This window comes from Eubalaena glacialis, chromosome 7, assembly GCF_028564815.1.
Source record: "Eubalaena glacialis isolate mEubGla1 chromosome 7, mEubGla1.1.hap2.+ XY, whole genome shotgun sequence".
Lineage (NCBI taxonomy): Eukaryota > Metazoa > Chordata > Mammalia > Artiodactyla > Balaenidae > Eubalaena > Eubalaena glacialis.
In genome coordinates, this window is record NC_083722.1 from 13,753,715 (window position 1) to 13,776,875 (window position 23,161).

Genomic DNA, 23,161 nt, shown 5'->3' on the forward strand with positions numbered 1-23,161 from the left:
ACCAAAGAACTAGAATTATATGAGTGGAAGCAATATTTTAAAAAATAAAAATACTATACTGACAAGATCAAAGTCTTGGTTTCAGAATTCTTCTCTGTAGTGGAATAAACTAGAAATGAAGCACTTGAATGACTGGCTCAACACAAAAATCATTAAACGGTGCCAAGGTATTCATCCATTACTCTGTTTACCCACGTGTAAATAAAGACAAGTGACAGCTAAGGGCTTGTAAAAAGCGCTTGTCTTCAGATTTCCCCCTTTAATGATTACCCACCCCACTTTCTTTCCATTAAGAAACTCATTTGAAAAATTATATCAGAATCTCAAAAGCAGGACTTTCCCTGGTGGCGCAGTGGTTAAGAATCCGCCTGCCAATGAAGGGGGCATGGGTTTGATACCTGGTCCGGGAAGATCCCACGTGCTGAGGAGCCACTAAGCCCGTGCGCCACAATTACTGAGCCTGCGCTCCAGGGCCCACGAGCCACAACTACTGAAGCCCCCGCGCCTAGAGCCCGTGCTCCACAACAAGAGAAGCCACCGCAGTGAGAAGCCTGTGCACCGCAACGAAGAGTAGCCCCCGCTAGCCGCAACTAGGGAAAGCCCGCATGCAGCAACAAAGACCCAACGCATCCCAAAAAAAAAAAAACCTCAAAAGCAAATGGCTATCCACACGGTCTCTGAAATACCTTAAGTGATATTAGACAGAAAGCTAAAAATAAAGGTGCCAAAGACAATAATTAACTAGTTATCACCTCTGACTCAAAGGATCTCAAAGGCACTTCTGCCTCAAAAGGAAGGTTTAAAGGTATGGTGATTACTCTACTACAGGTGCGGAAAATGGGAAAGGGACCATAAGGTAGCAGCCACAGAAGGAGCTTTAGTGATCTTCTAAAACCCAAATGCAGTGTTTTTCACACCGGTTGTATCCCCCTTAGCCATGTTAATTAATTCAGTGGGCTGCAACCATCATTTTCCTTCTCAAATGAAAACAAATAAAATAGAAAATGTACTTATCTTCACTGCAGACTAGCAAACAATTCAACTGCACAGTAATTCAGAGACAGATATGAGCTAAAAGTTCAGGACAACAGCTCATTTTACATGAATTTTCAACAGAGAATGAATAGTTTTAAAACCAAAGCTGTTTGTAAATATTTCACTTTAAAGTGGTATTCTAAGGAGGCACTTTACCAACACCTTACCTGTAAACTCAGACATTGTGCCTCGCTTTGCACTGTCACAGGCTACGCATTTGGTAGAATCTGCTTTATTCTCCACTAGGCACACTTCACAGTCCCAGCTTCCCTCAGGTTTCTTGAACTTGTCCAATCCTAGGCAGCCTCCAGACAACAGAGAGACAGAGACAGTGCTGCTACTTGAAGCAGGTACTGAACTTCCTAAAAAATAATGGGGAAATACAGGAAAATTCTGATTTACATTATGTCAAGATCTCAGTGACACCACTAAGTCTAAATGTACAATTTTTATCGGTGTTTCCTGTTAAGAGAAAATGCCAGAAATCTAAACATCACATTGTTAAAAACAGTACAGACATCTCAGATTTCTTTTAATCTTACAAAAGAGCAACTCACACACCTTGCTCAGTGATGAGCCCCCTTTTAATCCCCAGTTTGAACAGCCATGGTTTTTAAGAATCATACTCACAAATCAGAGCCTAAAAGACTAAATTTTCCTTAATAATCTGTCAAATTTTGTTAAACATCACAGATTATAAAACATAAGTTCTAAATTGCAGGCAACAGCCTGACTCATAAAACACACAGCCCAGGCAATATTAATTTCAAGATTTCAAAGCACAGATCTCCGACTTTGAAATGACTATTTTTGCATAGAAGTGTTCTTTTATCCACTTTGCAATTCAACTCAACACCACCTACTATGTTCATGGCATTTCTGTTATAAGGTAGCCATTTAACAGACATTTATTAAGCACCATAACGTTCTTAGGTTCTCGGGATATCAAGATGGATAAAATGTTGCCTAACTTCTAAAGGTGTTTCTGGTCTAAAAGGGGGGAAAGCAAAACGAACATAAATGCATAGCAGCACCATCACTAAGACGGAGAGTGACAAATGATCTAAACAAGAGTACAGAGAAGGAATTACTATGGGATAGGAGAAGGATTCACAGGGGTGGTATTTACATTTTTAAGCAGAACTAGCAATTTTGTGGGCAGGTGCGGCGGCACAGGAAGGATGGCTCAGCAAGGCACAGCTGCATGAAGAAATACAGTGTTGAGAGTGGAGCCATTCATTCTGGTAACCCCACTTCTCTAAGTGTCCTCCAGCTGTTGTCACTTTTCCCAGTTACCTGATCTGTGTTTTACTGGTATGTTCTCTTCCATCTTGCCAATAAAATCGTGCCATCTTTGGTCCACTGCCCTTCTCATGAGCTCTCATCTACTCTGATGATTTTAATCACCAACAAAATCTTTCCCATCCATACCTGAGACCCACACTTCTGGCTTTCATCCCTGTGGTATCTCTTCGTTGGTAGTTCCACTATCCACCTGGTTACCTTGGCGAGATGACAACTCTTCCCTTACGTCTCTCTCCAGTCTTTTTCATTCTGTGTCTCTGGCCCTTCTACTGCTCTTCTGATTCAAGCCCCTCATCTCTTGCTTGCTTAATAGCCTTGTTATTGAGACCTCTGGTTTCGTTCCCTTGAAATCCATCCTCCTAAAAAGCAACTAGTACCACGTGGTTTTTGTTTTTCCTCTCTGGTTATTCATTTAAAAGATTAACCGCTCCAAAGTTCTATTCCTGCTACTCTCTTAAGTTGGCAGAGTTCAGTTTTAGGCTGTCTTCTCTATTTGCTCTGCTCACACACCTTATATCACCTCTACTCCCATGACTTACTTGAAAACTATGGGCTAATGACTCCCAAATCTGTATCTCCAGTCCAGAGGGTCCATTATCAGTAATATCCAAAGGCCTCACACGTATCTGTCAACTTCAGCAGCCTGAAATCAACTTATCTTCAACCGTACATTATTCTATACCTCATTTGATTTTATTAGTACATATCACTACTATCTCTACCTATATTATTGATCAACTTCCTAACCTGTCCTCTGGTTTCCAAATTTTGTTGCCTTCAAATCTATCCTCCAAAAAGCCACCAGGTGATGTATCAAAAATATAAGTTTGACCCATCAACTCAGAATAAATTTTGGTTTCCTACACGCTTCAAGAGCTTGCTTTCTTTTTTTTGTTAAGGGGAAGAGGAAGAATGCCAGACGGAAAGAGAAAAATATTTCAGAATAAAGATTCTGAAATCTTATTCTTGTAGAGGTGTCTAGCAGGAATCAGAAATATGGCTCACCCCTGGTGTTAAGAGAGGGATGTGGGCTATTAACTCAAGAGCTTTCCATTGCAGACACAAAATCACACATCCATGATAATGCAATAAAAATAGGAAGTATAATTCCCAGGATACTCATAACATGTTTTATTTAGTATCCATGTTACCATATATCTGTACCAAATAATTATATAATAGCATTACAAACACAGCAGAGTCAAATGAATTAATTCCAAATGAATTAGAGATCAATGTAAATCTTCAGTAACTCTTTCAAAATTGAACAGAAACAGGAAAAACTCAACTCTAACTTCATTTTTCTGGTTACCTAATAGAACTTTTCATTAATGATTCAGTAATTTATGATCATTGCAGTATCTCTGGCAGATAGCACATACAGGTACAGGTATCACCATTAACATTCAGCCACAGCCTTCTCATAATGCAATGAAACCAGCTGTGTAAATGACCACTGGCCATCCTCACTTCTACTTAGAGGAAAAGAGACAAAGGGATATTTTATTCTGTGTAAAGGTTTGAGAAAGATTGCCCCGTTCTAAGACCTTTGCATCTATATTAGCCAACTTTGAAAATGATCACGAAGAGCCAGAAGCTTCTGATAAAATTACATACAAAAAAAAAGAGGTCAAAGCAAATGCTGGACTGATTTCAACACACAGCCTCTCCTAAGAGAACGTGCAGTTCCAGTCCCAAGCAAGTCATTTTCATTTCAAGACAGTTCAGAAAAATTAAGACGTATGAGGAAATGCTCATCTTGAAACATCTAAAATATTGAGGTTATTCTTAGCTGTTTTACAGAGAATAAATTAAAATGTTCTATTAAAGAAATGAACAAAATTATTCCAAACAGCCATAAACGTACCTGGTTTCTGAGACATACAGGACACACATTTATTGTCTTCTGCATTATTAGAAACACAGCACACTGGACACTCCCAAGATCCCACGGGCCTTTTGAATTTATCTGTAAATCCTAAGGCACCAGTGGTCACAGTGCAGCTGGAGGAGGAAGCAGCCACAGTAACAGCGCTTTCTGAAGCCACTGGCAACGTAAGGACTCGCTTAACACCAGTTCCCGGTTTCGGTGTTTCACAAGCTACACATTTTATCGCTTCAGGTTTATTTTGCACTAAACAGGTATCGCAATCCCAAGTTCCTACTGCTGGTTTAAATTTGTCTCCAAAGCCTGTCTCTGGTGCAGAAACAGTTGGTTTGCCACTTTTACTTGGTGTCCCAGCTCCAGTCTGTTTAGCAGTATCTTTTGGTGGCAATTTTGCCGCTTGACAGGCTACACATTTGTTGTCTGTAACTTTGTTCTGGAGTAGACAGGTATCACACTGCCAAGATGACCCAGCTTTTAAACTTTCCCCAAACCCAATTCCACTAGAAGAAAAACTACTTATTGCTGGTCTTGAATAAACTACCAGGCTTGTGGTGGCAGGTTGAGCAGAAAGGGAATCTGCCTTTGGTGATGTGAAACCTACAACGCGGGGGGAGAGGGGAACGGGAAGGAAAAGATTAGTCAATGTTTTGATTAGGAAGCCTCTCTATTATTTATTAATCATTAATAAATAATAATATTAATATAGACAATAATAATTATAGAGTAATAGCTGTTAATAATAAAAATATTATTCTTGGGAGAAAACATTTTTACCTTAATTACAGAGTTACTACAATCCAAGATGGACTACTTAAGAGTAGTTTTTCACCTAAGCTATATTTCTAGTACTAATCACATAATTAATAAGCGACAGACCTAGTTAAAAGTCTACAAAAGATGTTTGGTTTATAGTATATCATCTTCCTCTAGAAATCTGTTTACTGTAGTTCAACCAATACCTAATTTGAGACTTAATTAAGGTATGCACATAGAACCATGAAATAATGAGGAAAAGTCTTTGTGCTACCAAAACTGATAACATTGAGTTGATTCACTCAAACTACACTTTATTTGTAGAAATGACCTTTCAATCCTTTACTTTGGACCAATTAACTTTTATTTTACATACACCAAAAAAACACCCGTTTCTCTAGCCTTTAGCATCAAGGGAAAAGAAAATCAGAGGGAAAGATGATACAGAAGGTTGTTAAAGAGGTTTTCTAGTGGTACCAAGAAATAATCCAGCCTAGAGCTATTTTTTGCCTAAAGATAAAACAATCCCACATACTTCAGTTACTCCCAAAGGAGGACAATGTACTATTTTGTTAATGATTAACCTGAGTCACTAAGGTTGGCAAAATTTTAACAGTAACCACTTCAAGGTGTTACAAGTTTTCTTATCCTCCCACTTTTTTGGATTTTCCTGATTTCCCTTCAAGAGAACGTGTAACTTCTCCAAATTTTTGCTATTTAAAAAAAGTTTAAAAGAGGGGAGGAGTGGGCATTATGAATGCAAAGTGTAACTTCTATGAAGATAACCTATATGCATTTGATGCTGAGTGACTACCACTCGGTTCACCCTAACACAGGCATTCTGGAGTCCTGCCCGTAACTGCATAAAACCGTCTATATTGAGACTCTAGTAGGCAGTATACTCATCTATAAAATGGGAGCTACACCAAAAAAACCTAATCCCTCTAAATCTTGCTGTAGCATCCAACCTTATTATTGAAACTCATATTCCGTTATACATGAATACATGTGCTGGATAAATCTAAATTCTTTCTGAGCTACTAGATTATCTTATAAACACTTTTATATTCTTATAGTATACATCCCAGTTGGAATTATACTATCCTCTTTGATTTTCAAACTGAAAACCTATACCTATTTGAGGACTTCTATTCATTATCTTCAAATTCTTACCCACTAACATTCATATCTTATTTTATTTGAAGTGAGTACTATCCTGTGTGTGTGTGTTACAGTCAGCATATGTTTCCTTTCCACTTGGCTCTGTTATATATATCCCACAACTGGGGAATAATCTGAGAAGAACAAGGCAGTTCAATACTCTCAGAGAGAGACATGTCCAGGTATATCATCAGGTTTATTTACTTTTTTCCAATTATTGGCCCATCTCTAATTAACAGGCAATTCACATTTTCTCCTTCTATCCTTGCCCCTTAGAGATTCCATTTTAGTGCAGAGTCCTTAAATTCTAAAGAAATAGTTTCTAAGGTCTTGCACCTAAAAAGTTACACCTGACTACATCTACATTCAAAAGCCAATCTCCTATCAAACTAGACATCATTTTTTAAAAGCCTGAAGTACAACAAAGTATTAACAAATGATATTAAGATGAGATCATGATTTTGCAATTAAGATTTTAGATTATCTCAAGGGCAGCCATTATCTTACCAGGGTTCTTCAGAACATCTAGGACACTTCCTTCTTTCAGGGTTTTTGCAGGTTTGAAAGGGCCCTTGCAATCTTCATCTGGTTTCTTCTTACAGCTTGGACTGTTCACTGCAGTGATATCTTGAGCTGTAATTTTTTTTAATTGTAAGAGATATTATGCTATGAAAAAGCAAGTTACATGTATTAAAAATCTCTCAAAGTCAATTTGAATCAACATCTTAAAAAAAAAAAAAAAAAAAACCACCAAAAAAGTCACTGTAATTCAAAGATAATGAACAAATGACTTAAAGTACAGGGTTAACTTGCCATTACAAGGAAGCAAAAAATATTGTTTCCCATACTGTACATCTCTCTGCTCCAGAAGGACAAAAAATTATATAAACTATATATAATCTATAATTGTTATCCAATAAGTTCACCAGTTTCATCAAACTGAAACCCTGAAGAGGATATGGCAACAGGGGCGAGTTCAAACACTGTATGAAATATGTATTTGATTACACAGCAATTTACAACACTGATTTAAAAAAACACTTTAAAAATTAATGTTTATGGAAGCAACCTAAGTGTCCATAGACAGATGAATGGATAAAGAAGATGTGGCACATACATACAATGGAATATTACTCAGCCATAAGAAACGAAATTGAGTTATTTGTAGTGAGGTGGATGGACCTAGAGTCTGTCATACAGAGTGAAGTAAGTCAGAAAGAGAAAAACAAATACCATAAGCTAACACATATATATGGAATCTAAAAAAAAAAAATGGTTCCGAAGAACCTAGGGGCAGGACAGGAATAAAGACGCAGACATAGAGAATGGACTTGAGGACACAGGGAGGGCGAAGGGTAAGCTGGATGAAGTGAGAGAGTGGCATGGACATATATACACTACCAAATGTAAAACAGATAGCCAGTGGGAAGCAGACGCATAGCACAGGGAGATCAGGTCAGTGTTTTGTGACCACCTAGAGGGGTGGGATAGGGAGGGTGGGAGGGAGATGCAAGAGGGAGTGGATATGGGGATATATGTATATGTATAGCTGATTCACTTTGTTATACAGCAGAAAGTAACACAACATTGTAAAGCAATTATACTCCAATAAAGATGTTAAAAAAATTAATGTTTAATTAAGCCAGATATTTCATTTCTAGAAATTCATCCTATGATTGAAAATATCTTTCAGTTATTATGTTGAAAACCTGGATGATACTTAATAAAAGGAGCTAGCTACATAAATTACAGAACATTGACATGATGGAATGCTATGCAGCCACAAAAAATCATTCTTAGAAGCATAGTTATGCGAAAGAGTAGGTTAGAAAGTCCAGAAGATTTTAACTGTTTACATCTAAAGAGTGATGTTTTTACTTTTCATAGTTCCCAAACTTGCTAAAACAAACATATCCTTATACTTAAAATAAGAGATCTAATTGTGAGTACAATAATCATTTTGTCATTATATTTCTGTTTACAGATGAAATATGTTTGGGATTGTTTCAAAATTACCTGATAGGTGTGTTTGTGTGTGTGTGAGGGGAGAAGGAAGGAAGGAAGGAGAGAGAAACAAGATTGGTCACAAAACGGCAAATGCTGAAAGCTCAGTAAAGTGTGTATGGGGACTCAGTCTACTCTTCCACTTCTGAGAATGTTTGAAATTTTCCATAATAAAATATAAATAATCAGGTTTTTCTTCTAAAGTGCTTGCCAATTTAAAAGCAGTGGGTAAAGTAGTTCAAAAACCCTACCTACCCTTACCTCACACCATAAACAAAAATTAATTCAAAATGGATCAATGGGGACTTCTCTGGTGGCGCAGTGGTTAAGAATCGGGACACGGGTTCGAGCCCTGGTCTGGGAAGATCCCACATGCCGCGGAGCAACTAAGCCTGTGCGCCAGTACTACTGAGCCTGCACTCTACAGCCCACGAGCCACAACTACTGAAGCCTGTGCACCTAGAGTCCGTGCTCTGCAACAAGAGAAGCCACCACAATGAGAAGCCCGCGCACCGCAACGAAGAGTAACCCCCACTTGCCGCGACTAGAGAAAGCCCGTGCGCAGCAACGAAGACCCAACACAGACAAAAATAAATTAATTAATTAATTTAACAACAAAAAAATGGATCAATGACCTAAACATAAGAACTGAAACCATAAAACTCTTAAAAGAAAACCTAGGAGGTGTATCTTCATGACCATGGATTTGACAATGAATTCTTAGATATGACACCAAAAGCACAAGTAAAGAAAAAACTGAACTTCACCAAAATTAGAAATCTTTGTGCATCTAAGGACATTATCAAGAAAGTGACAACTGACTGAATGGGAAAAAATATTTGCAAATCACACATCTGATAAAGATCTAGTATCCAGACTATACAAAAACGCTACAACTCAGCAACAAGAAGACAAACCAATTTAAAAATGGGCAAAGGACCTGACCAGACATTTCTCCCAAGAAGATATGTAAAGGGTCAAAAGCACATGAGAAGATGCTAAACAGGAGTTCAGGTTTTTTAAGCATAAGCCACCTGTTCTCCTTGCTTGGCCCTGCAATAAACCTTTCTCTGTTCCCAAAAAAAAAAAAAAAAAAAGATACTAAACACCATTAGTCTTCAGGGAAATAAATGCAAATCAAAACCACAATGAAACATCACTTCATACCCACTACGACGGCTATCATCAAAAAATGGAAAATAATAAACATGGTGAGAACACGGAAAAATTTGAATCCTGCTGGTGGGAATGTAAAATGGGCCAGCTGCTGAGCAAAAGTTTTGTAGTTCCTCAAGAAGTTAAATATAGGACTATCATTTGACCCATCAACTCCATTCCCAGGTATACACTCCAAAGCACTGAAACCTGTATTCAAACAAATACAAGTACATGCATATTCATAGCAACACTATTCACAATAGCCAAAAAGTGGAAACAACTCAAATGTCTATCAACGAATAAACAGATAAATTATGGTATATCCATATGGTGGAATATCATTCAGCCATAAAAGGAATGAAGTAATGATACATACCACAAGACAGATGAACCTTGAAAACAGTAAGTGAAAGAAGCCAGATACAAAAAGTCACATTGTATGGTTCCAGGATAGGTAAATACATAGAAACAGAACTCAGATTAGTAGCTGTCAGCAGTTGGGGGGGGAGGGGAAATGGGGAAAAACTGGTTAACGGGTACAGGTTTCCTTTTGGAAGTGATAAAAATGTTTGGTACTAGTTAGAGGTGGTGACTGTACTAAACACAATCAACATTGTGATTGTACTAAACACCAATGAATTGTTCCCTGTAAATGATTAACTATCTTATGTCAATTTCACCTGAATAATAAAAATGTGCAAAAAACAAAACACCATACCTATCTCTTACAACTGTGTCAAAACAAAGAAAAATGCTTTTATTACTTTATCACATTCTCTCTTCCTTTATAATCAAAACTGAATTGTTTTTAGTAACTTAAGGTAAATTTTAAGGATTTCCTAAAGTGTACTCAAAGAGATGGAAAATGAAGATAATGGGAAAATTAGCTCCTATCACAGCGTAATCGTGACTTCCACATTTTCATCAGCTTTTTAATGACAGAAGTGGTGAGAAACAGAGGTCTCAATGTAAGAACAATTCTATATATGCCACTCATAATAAACTCCTGAAAAATCTGGATAATTTCCCCAGATATAATGAAACACAAAAGTTGTTTCAACGAACTATTACTCATTCAGTTACCATTAGTAAAGCATTAATAAAAACTGAAGGACTTTAATGCCTTTCCCTCATAACCAGGCATGAAAATGAAATTTGAATCGGTTTATTCTTCTTGAATTCACAGTAACATTAAAGAAAAAAAAAATCATGTGTTAAGTACACCTGAAATATGCTTATTACTTTCTCTTACACAGGGCTGTTTTATTCAACAAAAATTAGGATTGAAAACATACCAGTCAAATTCTTATTTTGTGCCACTCTCGTAACCTACGCTCTTGTCTTCCAGATCATCCAAAGACAAAGACTTTCTTAGCTTATAGGTCCTGGCTCTTTGATAGTTTTTTAAATCTATCTTTTGAGGGAGGATCTAGTTTTTAAAAATTCCCAAACTCAGCAGATAGTCAACGAAACACTTCTGAATAAGGCAACAGCCCCTTAACTGGTGTCTCAGCATGTGACACCCCACTCCCACCCACACAACACACTGCTGTTACTCCAAGGCACCATCTCACCCCCTATAAAAACCACCCAATGTTTTCCTACCACATTCAGATTAAAATCCAATTATTGAGCATAGCATTCAGAGAAATTTTAGAATTTAAAGCTACCTCTCAATCTCATGACAAATTATTTGCGATTTTCAAAGTATGCCATGCTTTTCCTCTTGTTCTCTTTCATTTGGCTGTTTGTTGGGTGACAAATGCCCTTACTCAGAATTCTTGACCTGAGTAACTCAGCCCAGATGATTCTTCATTGCCCAAACACCCCATACTTGAAACAAAACCACCACCACCACAGCAAAAAGCCTACGGTTTAATTATCTGAATATTCATTTCTTTCCCTCAATTATGCCCCTTTTTTTGAGTTTAGAAGTTATATATCACTATCTGCAGAGGCTGGCATAACCCTTATGCATAAAAATGCTTGTGAACTCAAGAGGAAACCTACAGATGGAATCCACTGTAATTACAATGTAGACCACCCTTGAACTTCTTATACATTTCATTTACAGAGCATCCACGGCGAGAGACCCGCTGAGGGAGCTCTCCTGTTGCTCAGATGACGATGTCTGCTTAGCACAGAGGAGAGTCTGGTACCGAGAGCACTGGTAGACAGGTTAATACCAGACACCTCTGTGAGACCTGGTGGGCAGCCCTGGGATCAGTAACCAGCAGTCATGGCTCCTGGAAGGCTGCCTGGATCTGGTGAGTGGAGGCCTAGGAGCAAAGCTGCAGCAATAGGAGTAGTTCCAGTGACAGGAGCAAACGTCAGCACAGCTCCCTGTTGCTTGGTTCCCCCAAATGAGGACAAGTTTATAACCGTCAGGATATTCCTGAAATAATACATCAAATATGATACCAAGATAAGAATAACAATAATTGTTGTAATCAAAAGTAAACACAGTGGGCGACCTTCAAGACGGCGAAGGAGTAAGACGTGAAGATCACCATCTTCCCCACAAATACATCAAAAATACATCTACATGTGGAACAACTCCTACAGAACACCTACTGAACGCTGGCAGAAGACCTCAGACCTCCCAAAAGGCAAGAAACGCCCCACATACCTGGCCATGTGGCCAACAGGGTCTTGGTGCTCCAGCCGGGTGTCAGGCCTGAGCCTCTTAAGTGGGAGAGCCGAGTTCAGGACATTGGACGACCAGAGACCTCCCGGCCCCATGTAATATCAATTGGCGACAGCTCTCCCAGAGATCTCCGTCTCAACGCTAAGACCCAGCTCCACTCAACGACCAGCAAGCTCCAGTGCTGGACACCCTATGCCAAACAACTATCAAGACAGGAACACAAGCCCACCCATGAGCAGCAGAGAGGCTGCCTAAGATCATACTAAGTTCACAGACACCCCAACACACACCACCGGACACAGTCCTGCCCACCAGAAAGACAAGATCCAGCCTCATCCACCAGAACACAGGCACCAGTCCCCTCCACCAGGATGCCTAAACAACCCACTGAAACAACCTTACCCACTGGGGGCAGACACCAAAAACAACAGGAACTACGAACCTGCAGTCTGCGAGACGAAGACCCCAAACTCAGTAAGTTAAGTAAAATGAGAAGATAGAGAAATACACAGCAGATGAAGGAGCAAGGTAAAAACCCAGCAGACCAAACAAATGAAGAGGAAACGGGCAGTCTACCTGAAAAACAATTCAGAGTAAGTATAGTAAAGATGATCCCAAATCTTGGAAACAGAATGGAGAAAATACAAAAGACGTTTAACAAGGACCTAGAAGCACTAAAGAGCAAAAAACAATGATGAACAACACAATAAATGAAATGAAAAGCTCTCTATAAGGAATCAACAGCAGAATAACTGAGGCAGAAGAATGGATAAGTGACCTGGAAGATAAAATAGTGGGAAGTAACTACCACAGAGCAGAATAAAGAAAAAAGAATGAAAAGAATTGAGGAGAGTCTCAGAGATCTCTGGGACAACATTAAACACACCAACATTCGAATTATAGGGTTCCCAGAAGAAGAAGAGAAAAAGAAAGGGACTGAGAAAATATTTGAAGAGATTATAGTTGAAAACTTCCCTAATATGGGAAAGGAAATAGTGAATCAAGTCCAGGAAGCACAGAGTCCCATACAGGATAAATCCAAGGAGAAACAAGCCAAGACACATATTAATCAAACTATCAAAAATTAAATACAAAGAAAAAATATTAACAGCAGCAAGGGAAAAGCAACAAATAACATACAAGGGAATCCCCATAAGGTTAACAGCTGACCTTTCAGCAGAAACTCTGCAAGCCAGAAGGGAGTGGCAGGACATATTTAAAGTGATGAAAGGGAAAAACCTACAACCAAGATTACTCTACCCAGCAAGGATCTCATTCAGATTCGACAGAGAAATTAAAACCTTTACAGACAAGCAAAAGCTAAGAGAATTCAGCACCGCCAAACCAGCTTTACAACAAATGCTAAAGGTACTTATCTAGGCAGGAAATACAAGAGAAGGAAAAGACCTACTATAACAAACCCAAAACAATTAAGAAAATGGTAACAGGAACATACATATCGATAACTACCTTAAATGTAAATGGATTAAATGCTCCAACCAAAAGACAGAGAGTGGCTGAATGGATACAAAAACAAGACCTGTATATATGCTGTCTACAAGAGACCCACTTCAGACCTAGGGACACATACAGACTGAAAGTGAGGGGACGGAAAAAGATATTCCATGCAAATGGAAATCAAAAGAAAGCTGGAGTAGCAATTCTCATATCAGACAAAATAGACTTTAAAATAAAGACTATTACAAGACACAAAGAAGGATACTATATAATGATCAAGGGATCAATCCAAGAAGATATAACAATTGTAAATATTTATGCACCCAACATAGGAGCACCTGAATACATAAGGCAAATGCTAACAGCCATAAAAGGGGAAATCGACAGTAACACAATAACAGTAGGGGACTTTAACACCCCACTTTCACCAATGGATAGATAAACCAAAATGAAAATAAATAAGGAAACACAAGCTTTAAAAGATACATTAACCAAGATGGACTTAATTGGTATTTATCGGACATTCCATCCAAAAACAACAGAATACACTTTCTTCTCAAGTGCTCATGGAACATTCTTCAGGATAGATCATATCTTGGGTCACAAATCAAGCGTTGGTAAATTTAAGAAAATTGAAATTATATCGAGTATCTTTTCCGACAACAACGCTATGAGACTAGATATCAATTACAGGAAAAAAATTGTAAAAAATTGTAAAAAACACAAACACATGGAGGCTAAACAATATGCTACTAAATAACCAAGAGATCACTGAGGAAATCAAAAAATACCTAGAAGCAAATGACAATGAAAACATGACAGCCCAAAACCTATGGGATGCAGCAAAAGCAGTTCTAAGAGAGAAGTTTACAGCAACACAACCCTACCTCAAGAAACAAGAAAAATCTCCAACAACCTAACCTTACACCTAAAGCAATTAGAGAAAGAACAAAAAAAAACCCCAAAGTTAACAGAAGGAAAGAAATCATAAAGATCAGATCAGAAATAAATGAAAAAGAAATGAAGGAAACGATAGCAAAGATCAATAAAACTAAAAGCTGGTTCTTTGAGAAGATACACAAAATTGATATACCATTAGCCAGACTCATCAAGAAAAAAAGGGAGAAGACTCAAATCAACAGAATTAGAAATGAAAAAGGAGAAGTAACAACTGACACTGCAGAAATACAAAGGATCATGAGAGATGACTACAAGCAACTCTATGCCAATAAAATGGACAACCTGGAATTCTTAGAGAAGCACAACCTTCCGAAACTGAACCAGGAAGAAAAAGAAAATATGAACAGACCAATCACAAGCACTGAAATTGGAACTGTGATTAAAAATCTTCCAACAAACAACAGCCCAGGACCAGATGGATTCACAGGCAAATTCTACTAAACATTTAGAGAAGAGCTAACACCCATCCTTCTCAAACTCTTCCAAAATATAGCAGGGGGAGGAACACTCCCAAACTCATTCTACGAGGCCACCATCACCCTGATACCGAAACCAGACAAAGATGTTACAAAACAAGAAAACTACAGGCCAATATCACTGATGAACATAGATGCAAAAATCCTCAACAAAATACTAGCAAACAGAATCCAACAGTACACTAAAAAGATCATACACCATGATCAAGTGGGGTTTATCCCAGGAATGCAAGGATTCTTCAATATATGTAAATCAATCAATGTGTTACATATTAACAGATTGAAGGATAAAAACCATATGATCATCTCAATAGAGGCAGAAAAAGCTTTTGACAAAATTCAACACCCATTTATGATAAAAGCTCCCCAGAAAGTGGGCATAGAGGGAACCTACGTCAACATAATAAAGGCCACATATGACAAACCCACAGCCAACATCGTTCTCAATGGTGAGAAACTGAAACCATTTCCACTAAGATCAGGAACAAGACAAGGTTGCCCACACTCAGCATTATTATTCAACATAGTTTTGGAAGTTTTAGCCACAGCAATCAGAGAAGAAAAAGAAATAAAAGGAAACCAAATCAGAAAAGAAGAAGTAAAACTGTCACTGTTTGCAGATGACATGATACTATACATAGAGAGTCCTAAAAATGCTACCAGAAAACTACTAGAGCTAATCAACAAATCTGGTAAAGTAGCAGGATACAAAATTAATGCACAGAAATCTCTTGCATTCCTCTACGCTAAAGATGAAAAATCTGAAAGAGAAATTAAGGAAACACTCCCATTTACCACTGCAACAAAAAGAATAAAATACCTACGAATAAACCTACCTAAGGAGGCAAAAGACCTGTATGCAGAAAATTATAAGACATTGATGAAAGAAATTAAACATGATACAAATAGATGGAGAGATATACCATATTCTTGGATTGGAAGAATCAACATTGTGAAAATGGCTATACCACCCAAAGCAATCTACAGATTCAATGCAATCCCTATCAAACTACCAATGGCATTTTCCACAGAACTAGAACAAAAAAATTTCACAATTTGTATGGAAACACAAAAGACCCTGAATAGCCAAAGCAATCTTGAGAAAGAAAAACTGAACTGGAGGAATCAGGCTCCCAGACTTCAGACTATTACTACAAAGCTACAGTAATCAAGACAGTCTGGTACTGGCACAAACACAGAAATATAGATCAATGGAACAGGATAGAAAGTCCAGAGATAAACCTATGCACATACGGTCACCTTATCTTTGATAAAGGAGGCAAGCATATACAGTGGAGAAAAGACAGCCTCTTCCATAAGTGGTGCTGGGAAAACTGGACAGCTACATGTAAAAGAATGAAATTAGAACACTCCCTAACACCATACACAAAAATAAACTCAAAATGTATTAAAGACCTAAATGTAAGGCCAGACACTATCAAACTATAGGCAGAACACTCTAATAAATCACAGCAAGATGCTTTTTGACCCACCTCCTAGAGAAATGAAATAAAAACAAAAATAAACAAATGGGACCTAATGAAACTTAAAAGCTTTTGCACAGCAAAGGCAACCATAAAAAAAGACGAAAAGACAACCCTCAGAATGGGAGAATATATTTGCAAACGAAGCAACTGACAAAGGACTAATCTCCAAAATATACAAGCAGCTCATGCAGCTCAATATCAAAAAAAAAAATAACCCAATCCAAAAATGGGCGGAAGACCTAAATAGACATTTCTCCAAAGATATACAGATTGTCAACAAACACATGAAAGGATGCTCAACATTACTAATCATTAGAGAAATGCAAATCAAAACTACAGTGAGGTATCACCTCACACCAGTCAGAATGGCCATCATCAAAAAACCTACAAACAATAAATGCTGGAGCGGGTGTGGAGAAAAGAGAACCCTCTTGCACTGTTGGTGGGAATGTAAATCTCCAGCCACTATGGAGAACAGTATGGAGGTTCCTTAAAAAACTAAAAATAGAACTACCATATGACCCCGTAATCCCACTACTGGGCATATACCCTGAGAAAACCATAACTCAAACAGGGTCATGTACCACAATGTTCACTGCAGCACTATTTACAATAGCCAGGACATGGAAGCAACCTAAGTGTCCACTGACAGATGAATGGATAAAGAAGAAGTGGCACATATATACAATGGAATATTACTCAGCCATAAAAATAAACGAAATTGAGTTATTTGTAGTCAGGTGGATGGACCTAGAGTCTGTCACACAGAGTGAAGTAAGTCAGAAAGAGAAAAACAAATATCATATGCTAACACATATATATGGAATCTAAAAAAAAAAAAGGTTCTGAAGAACCTAGGGGCAGGACTGGAATAAAGAAAAAAGACGCAGTCGAGAGAATGGACTTGAGGACATGGGGAAGGGGAAGCTGGGACAAACTGAGAGAGTGGCATGGACATATATACACTACCAAATGTAAAATAGATAGCTAGTGGGAAGCAGCCACATAGCATAGGGAGATCAGCTTGGTGCCTTGTCACCACCTAGAGGGGTGGGGTAGGGTGGGTGGGAGGGAGGGAGACGCAAGAGGGAGTGGATATGGGGATATATATATACATATAGCTCATTCACTTTGTTATACAGCAGTAACCAACACACCACTGTAAAGCAATTATACTCCAATAAAGATGTTAAAAAAAAAGGGAAGATTTCATTTATAATAAACTATCACTTTATTTTGACTAAGCAAAGACAGTGGATAAATTTGTTATTGTGACCATCCCTTTCACATCCAAACTGTAACCATTCACATTTAGAGAGCTAATTGTATTCAAACGAAACCATTTACAAGAACTGCCAAAGGTAAAAGATAATTTAAAATATCAATCTAATGTATTTTTATGTGAAATATTATGGAAATGGTTCCTTACCTGAACTCCTTGTAAGTGGCTCTGAGGCACTACTAGGGCCACAACGTTCTGCTGTCTTTGCCACGGGCACACTAAATGTAAATCCAATCTGTAGAGAGAAGGTGTCTTTTCAGTGTCCATTTAGCTTCAAATGATTATCAAATATAAAGCTCTATCTTATGCCAAGTCAAAAAAATATACTGAATTTCACATATTCTAAGATTCACGGTTTCTCCTATTTTAAATCTCTAAAACTGGTGTGCTTCTTATAATGAATGGTGTGTCACAGTTTAACAACAGCATTTTAAATTTCTGAAGCATTTTTTCATTCAAAGCAATACATAAAATAGTGTGTTCCTAATGCCCAGTTCTGGATTTCTCAATGCCATTTCCTAATAAAAAGTATGAGACTTTATGGCCAACAACTGCATTTCAGGCATGTGGCAGGGAAGTTACAAAATGATCTGGAACATCTAGTTGTGACAGAAAACAAGGACACAGTGAAAAACAGAAGGTAACATGTTAAAATGATACCCATGCCAAATACAGGTAGGGCAATTCGAACATTAAACTTATGTATTATTCTTACTCAAAATATTTATTCTTAATTATGAAGAAACAAATACATACTGTGGGACATAAAAACTTCCAACTTTTCTAGATTAAAGTCAATTCAAGAGACATGTTAACTACATTCAATATGACTTAGATTAGTCCTAATCGTAACTGGATCTAGGACCAAGAGAAACAAACAGCAATTAAAGGACAGTCTGGGGCTGATGGGTAGATCTGAACATGAACACTATTACTATTATATCATGTTACATTTCTTGGATAGGATAACTGTATTGTGGGTATACAAAGGAATATCCTTTTTCTTAGGGGATACATGGAAAGGTATTAAGGGTACCAAGATGTCTGCATCCTAACTTTCAAATGGTACATAAGAAAATGCATATGCATATATATAAATATGTATATATAGTGAAAAATATATAGATGTTCATTCAAAGTTTTCTGTACATTGGAATTTTTTTGTTAAGAAAAGTGGTATTTCTTACTACCAATGGCATCTTAGATTTGATTTTAAAAATACAGTATGCCTTTGAAATCAATAAATATGAAATATTCCTTGCTTGCTACTTACAGATGACGGAGGTAGTACATCTGCCTCAGTAGATTTTACAATTGGAGATGAAAATCTAAACAAGGGGCTGCCAGTGCTGTTTGGAGAGGTCATTTGTACCTAGTTTTCCAAATTATTAAAGAAACGATACAAAAAGAGTTTTTTAGAAAAGAAATTGACAATAAAATAGACCTTAAGCAAAATTAATTATTACAAAGAAGCCAAAAGCAATTTTTTCCCCTTTTGAATTTAAAAATCACTTTTTAACTTCTGAAAACTACTTAACAGTTAACTGCTATAAGATCTTGCTTCCTCTTGGAAGAGGAATATACATTACCTTAGAGAGAGAGATATTTATCTAAAGGGGAAAAATAACATCTATAAGAATATGTTCAGAAGATGTAAAAGTCAGGAAAAAAAGCATAAAAATTTCAGGAGCAGATTAAAAATGTTAATACTACTTGAGAAACAAAAACATAAATCCACTCTCACCGAAAACAAAAAAAAAAAAAAGTATTTTAACTGGAAACATTGTTTGGAAACAAACTTATAATCAACTCTTCCTCTAATGCATTCATAAGAATTGAAGAATGCTCCCATCATGATGTACATTAAAAAAAAAAAAAAGCAAAACACTATTTCCATTTTTCTCATCTTACTGAGTTGTTAATTTCCATAGTGAAAATTAATCATTGCTTTAAACAGCTTAGCTTTTTTAAAATTAAAGAATGAGAAAAAACAAAAATCACCTCTATCGGTACAATGGTTTTTTACCTGGTTGGTTAATGACTGTGAAGGACCAGTGGGCGATGGAGAGGAAGCTGTGATCACAGCAGAACTGAAACTGAAGGTAGGCAGGGAAGAACTGGCGATGGGTAGAGAGATTTTTGGTAATACTGGGACTTCCATTTCCTAAAACACAACAGGTTTTACAATGGTATATTTCATCTTTCGTGTCATACTTTTGTCTCTACTTATTTTCAGGTAGAACTGATATATCAATAGTTACAGGTAAGTTTAGAATAAACAGGGATACGGTAGCACTATGCAGTGTTAACGATGTGAGCTCTTGAATAAAAAATAAATAAATAAACAAGATATGAATCCCAGCTGTGCCACCAGTCAGCCATGAGATGTTGTGAGCCTAACTGTCCTCAGTACCAATCTCCTAACTGGTGAAAATGAGAAAAAAAATTAACATACCATAGTTGTGGTATTAATACGAAAGAAAGTCACTTTTGGTCTTGGCATGTAAAACAAGCATTTAATAAATGTCAGCACTGGTAAGTCTGGTGAACTGCCTTGGTTTTTAACTCAATATAGCAAAGACCACCACTAGTCTCAAATGACCCAGATTAGAACAGACAAAAAGAGTTCCACTTCTGCTAATGGTGGAGGAGCTTGTGCCTGACCAATGCTCTGACAGATAGGAATTATAGACTCTGGACAATATATTAAAAACATCCATCTGAAAACACTACAAAGCAACCAAAAGCAAGCAGATACTGGAAGGAAGAAGATACTTAGAAGAAGGGCTTCTTCTGAGTGAGCTTCCTGCTCTCTTTGAGTTGATGCCAGTTGGATAGTTGAAATTCAGAAAGAAAACTGCAAATCTGTTGGTTGAGGCATTCAAAGGACACACAAGGGTGATCACAGTAGGTAGAAAATAAGGGGAGATGCAGGAATGAAGAGCCACAGAAGGGGAGTCCCAAGTCTGCATATAAACTGTCTAAATCTCTGGCAAACCAAATCTCTGTAAACTACAGGTGTGTAATAAAGGCACTTGGAGAAAACAAAACTAAGAATCTGTCGCCATAAAACCTGCTCCATAGGTTCTTCAGGGTGAAGGGAAATGATACCAAATGGAAATTCAGATTTCTGGAAGAAGTGGAGAATATGTGAGGTTAACATCCTTTTTTCCTCTTAATTTTTCCAATTAACCTAAAAGAAGACAGCTTTCAAAAGCAACAAGAGAGAAACAAAAAACAAGTGGGAAAAATAGAAAATTTAAAAAAAGGTAGACCTTAATCCAACCATACCAATAATGTAAGTAAACATGCCAATTAAAAGGCAGAAAATAGATAAAAGGACAAGACTCAATTATATGCTGTCTATAAGAGACTTACGTTAAACGAAAAGGCACAGATTGAAAGTAAATGGATGGAAAAAGATATAACTTGCAGTTAGTAAGCATAAGAAGGCTAATTCCAGTAATAAAGTGGCTGGCTATATTAAACACCAGCTAAAGCAGGTTTCAAGACAAAGAATATTTCCAAAGATTTTTTTAAAGGACATTTAGTAATATTAAAAGGGGCAAATCACTGAGAAGCCACAATAGGTATAAGGTGTATGCACCAATGAGGGCCTCAAAATAAGTAAGCAAAAATTGACATTATAAATGGGAAAAAGACAAATTCACCAAATAAAAGTTGACAATTTTAACTCATATCTCAACAACACAGTAAACAGACATCTCCCCACCCCACTCCCTCCAAAATTCAGCAAGAACAAAGATCTTAGATATACTATCAGTCATCTTATCTAACTGATATCTGGAGAATACTATACCCAACAACCACAGAATATACATTCGTCAAGACTTATCAAGCAGACCATGTGCTGGGCTACAAAACAAGTCTCAATACATTTCAAAACATTAAAATCATGACTAAATCCACTTCTTAATAATCCATGGATCATATAAGGAATCAAAAGGGAAACTAGGAAAAACATAAAAGCAGTACTATACATCGCCTAGAAGAAAACATAGGAGACTTTTTTGGCAGCCTGGTTTCTTAGGACACAAAGAACAGTAAAAATAATGGGAAAAAATGGGTAAGTTCAGACTTCATAAAGTTAGAACATCTGCTTATCAAAGGATACTGTTAAGAAAAGGATTAGGCAAGTCAAACTGGGAGAAAATATTTGTAAGACACGTATCTGACAAAGTACTTGGGTCTAGAATTTATAGGGTTCCTACAATTCGATGATAGTAAGACAATCCAATTTTTAAAAGAGCAAAAGATCTAACTGACACCTCACAAAGGAAGATATTATGGCCAATAAACACATAAAGAAGAACACATTATTAAGCAAGAGGGAAAGGCAAATTAAAATTACAATGAGACACCATCATACACAAAGCAGAAGGGCTAAAATTTAAAGGATGACAGTCAACTACTGATAAAGAGTAGTTGATTGAGTAAGAAAAGCCCCACACTGCTGGTGGGAGTGTAAAATGTTACAATCACTTTGGGGAAAACAGTTTGTCAGTTACTTAAAAAGTTAAACACATATCACATAACCTCATAACTCCACTTCTAAGAGAAATAACTTATGTCTACAAAAAGGTTCAAGAATGTTCACAGCAGCTTTATTCACAATAGTCAGGAACAAAAGAATACATACTGACTAACTGTATCAATATGAAGTTCTAGAACCAGCAAAACCATATATATATATATATGATGGAACAAATGAGAATAGTGACTGTCCCTGGGGCAGGAGGCAATGGGCATTGACAGGGAAGGTGCATGAGTGAACTTTCTGGAGTGATGGAAATGTTCGACAGCTTGATAGGGGTTTGGGTTACACAGGTGGAAACATTTCTCCGGACTTCCCTGGTGGTCCAGTGGTTAAGAAACCATCTGGCAATGCAGGGGATGCCAGTTCGATCCCTGGTCGGGGAAACCAAGATCCCACATGCCATGGAGCAACTAAGCCCGTGCGCCACAGCTACTGAGCCTGCACTCTAGAGCCCGCGAGCCACAACTACTGAGCCCGTGTGTCACAACTACCAAAGCCCACACGCCTAGAGTCCATGCTCCGCAACAAGAGAAGCCACCACAATGAGAAGCCAGCGCACTGCAATGAAGAGTAGCCCTTGCTCACCGCAACTAGAGAAAGCCCGCGCAGCAACAAAGACCCAACGCAGCCAAAAATTATTAAAAAAAAAAAAAAAAAAAGCCTGACAGCTTAACACACACACACACTTTTAAGGAACTGTTTCAATGGCAGATTATTCTTGTCTCCCCAAACCCCACCCCTCCAGGGGACCTCCAGGTCTCCCCCTCACCACCACACCAAAGCTTTTAATAATAAATTTCAAGGTATTACGATGCTTCAGAACACATGTTATGAGTACAACCCTACCTCCTCCTCTTGAGGTTCAGATGCCACAAAGCGCGTCCTCTCTCGCCTCATCTTCCCACCTCCACCACCTACTCCAGAAGACAAACCATTGGCTGCAGACACACTGAAATCTGGGTAAGAAAAGCCGCTAGGCAAAGAAAAAG

At 37.7% G+C, this 23,161-nt stretch overlaps 1 protein-coding gene across 1 annotated transcript in view; it reads right to left on the bottom strand.

The window, feature by feature from the left end:
- The window catches only part of NUP153 (nucleoporin 153), a 74,894-nt gene that overhangs the window by 9,188 nt on the left and 42,545 nt on the right, over positions 1 to 23,161 (bottom strand). The window contains exons 11-17 of the mRNA XM_061195756.1: positions 23,019 to 23,145; positions 19,641 to 19,778; positions 18,888 to 18,986; positions 17,762 to 17,849; positions 6,650 to 6,775; positions 4,208 to 4,825; positions 1,203 to 1,397 (exon numbers count right to left, since the gene is read on the bottom strand). Coding sequence (XP_061051739.1) covers positions 1,203 to 1,397; positions 4,208 to 4,825; positions 6,650 to 6,775; positions 17,762 to 17,849; positions 18,888 to 18,986; positions 19,641 to 19,778; positions 23,019 to 23,145 — 1,391 coding nt within the window. The remainder of the gene's footprint in view (positions 1 to 1,202; positions 1,398 to 4,207; positions 4,826 to 6,649; positions 6,776 to 17,761; positions 17,850 to 18,887; positions 18,987 to 19,640; positions 19,779 to 23,018; positions 23,146 to 23,161) is intronic.